The 1,140-nt window shown below is 53.0% G+C and overlaps 1 protein-coding gene across 1 annotated transcript in view; it reads left to right on the forward strand.

Annotated features, from left to right (window-relative positions):
* Positions 1–706, forward strand: part of LOC121554232 (dickkopf-related protein 2-like) — a 2,960-nt gene extending 2,254 nt beyond the window's left edge. Inside the window, exon 4 of the mRNA XM_045211807.1 lies at positions 408–706. Coding sequence (XP_045067742.1) covers positions 408–706 — 299 coding nt within the window. The remainder of the gene's footprint in view (positions 1–407) is intronic.
* Positions 707–1,140: the final 434 nt, after the last annotated feature.

Raw genomic sequence — 1,140 nt, forward strand, 5'->3', positions numbered from 1 at the left:
GTTAAACTAACAGGGTCTGTCATGAGAGACTAGTTCTCTACTGTCAGAGTGTTTTCTACATGTTAAACTAACAGGGTCTGTCATGAGAGACTAGTTCTCTACTGTCAGAGTGTTTTCTACATGTTAAACTAACAGGGTCTGTCATGAGAGACTAGTTCTCTACTGTCAGAGTGTTTTCTACATGTTAAACTAACAGGGTCTGTCATGAGAGACTAGTTCTCTACTGTCAGAGTGTTTTCTACATGTTAAACTAACAGGGTCTGTCATGAGAGACTAGTTCTCTACTGTCAGAGTGTTTTCTACATGTTAAACTAACAGGGTCTGTCATGAGAGACTAGTTCTCTACTGTCAGAGTGTTTCCTACATGTTAAACTAACAGGGAAGTCTCTCTCTTCTACCCCCCCCAGGTCAGGTGGGTGACCCGTGTCTCAGGTCTACAGACTGTTCTGAAGGTCTGTGTTGTGCCCGTCACTTCTGGGGCAGGATCTGTAAGCCAGTGCTGAGGCATGGGGAGGTGTGTACCCGGCACAGCAGGAAGGGACAGCACAGCCTGGAGCTGTTCCAACGCTGTGACTGTGGAGAGGGATTGGCCTGCCGAGCACTCCCCACAGCCCAACCCTCTTCATCATCATCATCATCATCATCATCATCAAAGTCGATAGCAGCAGCAGCTAAAGAAAGATTGCACTTGTGTCAGAGGGAGTGAGGGAAGGAGGGAAGGAGGGATGGAGGGAAGTAGGGAGTGAGGGAAGGAGGGAAGGAGGGAAGGAGGGAAGGAGGGAGCGAGGGAAGGAGGGAAGGAGGGAGCGAGGGAAGGAGGGAAGGAGCAAGGGAAGGAGGGAAGGAGGGAGTGAGGGAAGGAGGGAAGGAGGGAGTGAGGGAAGTAGGGAGTGAGGGAAGGAGGGAAGGAGGGAAGGAGGGAAGGAGGGAGCGAGGGAAGGAGGGAAGGAGGGAAGGAGGGAGTGAGGGAAGGAGGGAAGGAGGGAGTGAGGGAAGGAGGGAGTGAGGGAAGGAGGGAAGGAGGGAGCGAGGGAAGGAGGGAAGGAGAAAGGGAAGGAGGGAAGGAGGGAGTGAGGGAAGGAGGGAAGGAGGGAGTGAGGGAAGGAGGGAGTGAGGGAAGGAGGGAGGGAGGGAAGGAGG

Source organism: Coregonus clupeaformis, chromosome 39 (assembly GCF_020615455.1).
Source record: "Coregonus clupeaformis isolate EN_2021a chromosome 39, ASM2061545v1, whole genome shotgun sequence".
In the NCBI taxonomy this organism is placed as follows: domain Eukaryota; kingdom Metazoa; phylum Chordata; class Actinopteri; order Salmoniformes; family Salmonidae; genus Coregonus; species Coregonus clupeaformis.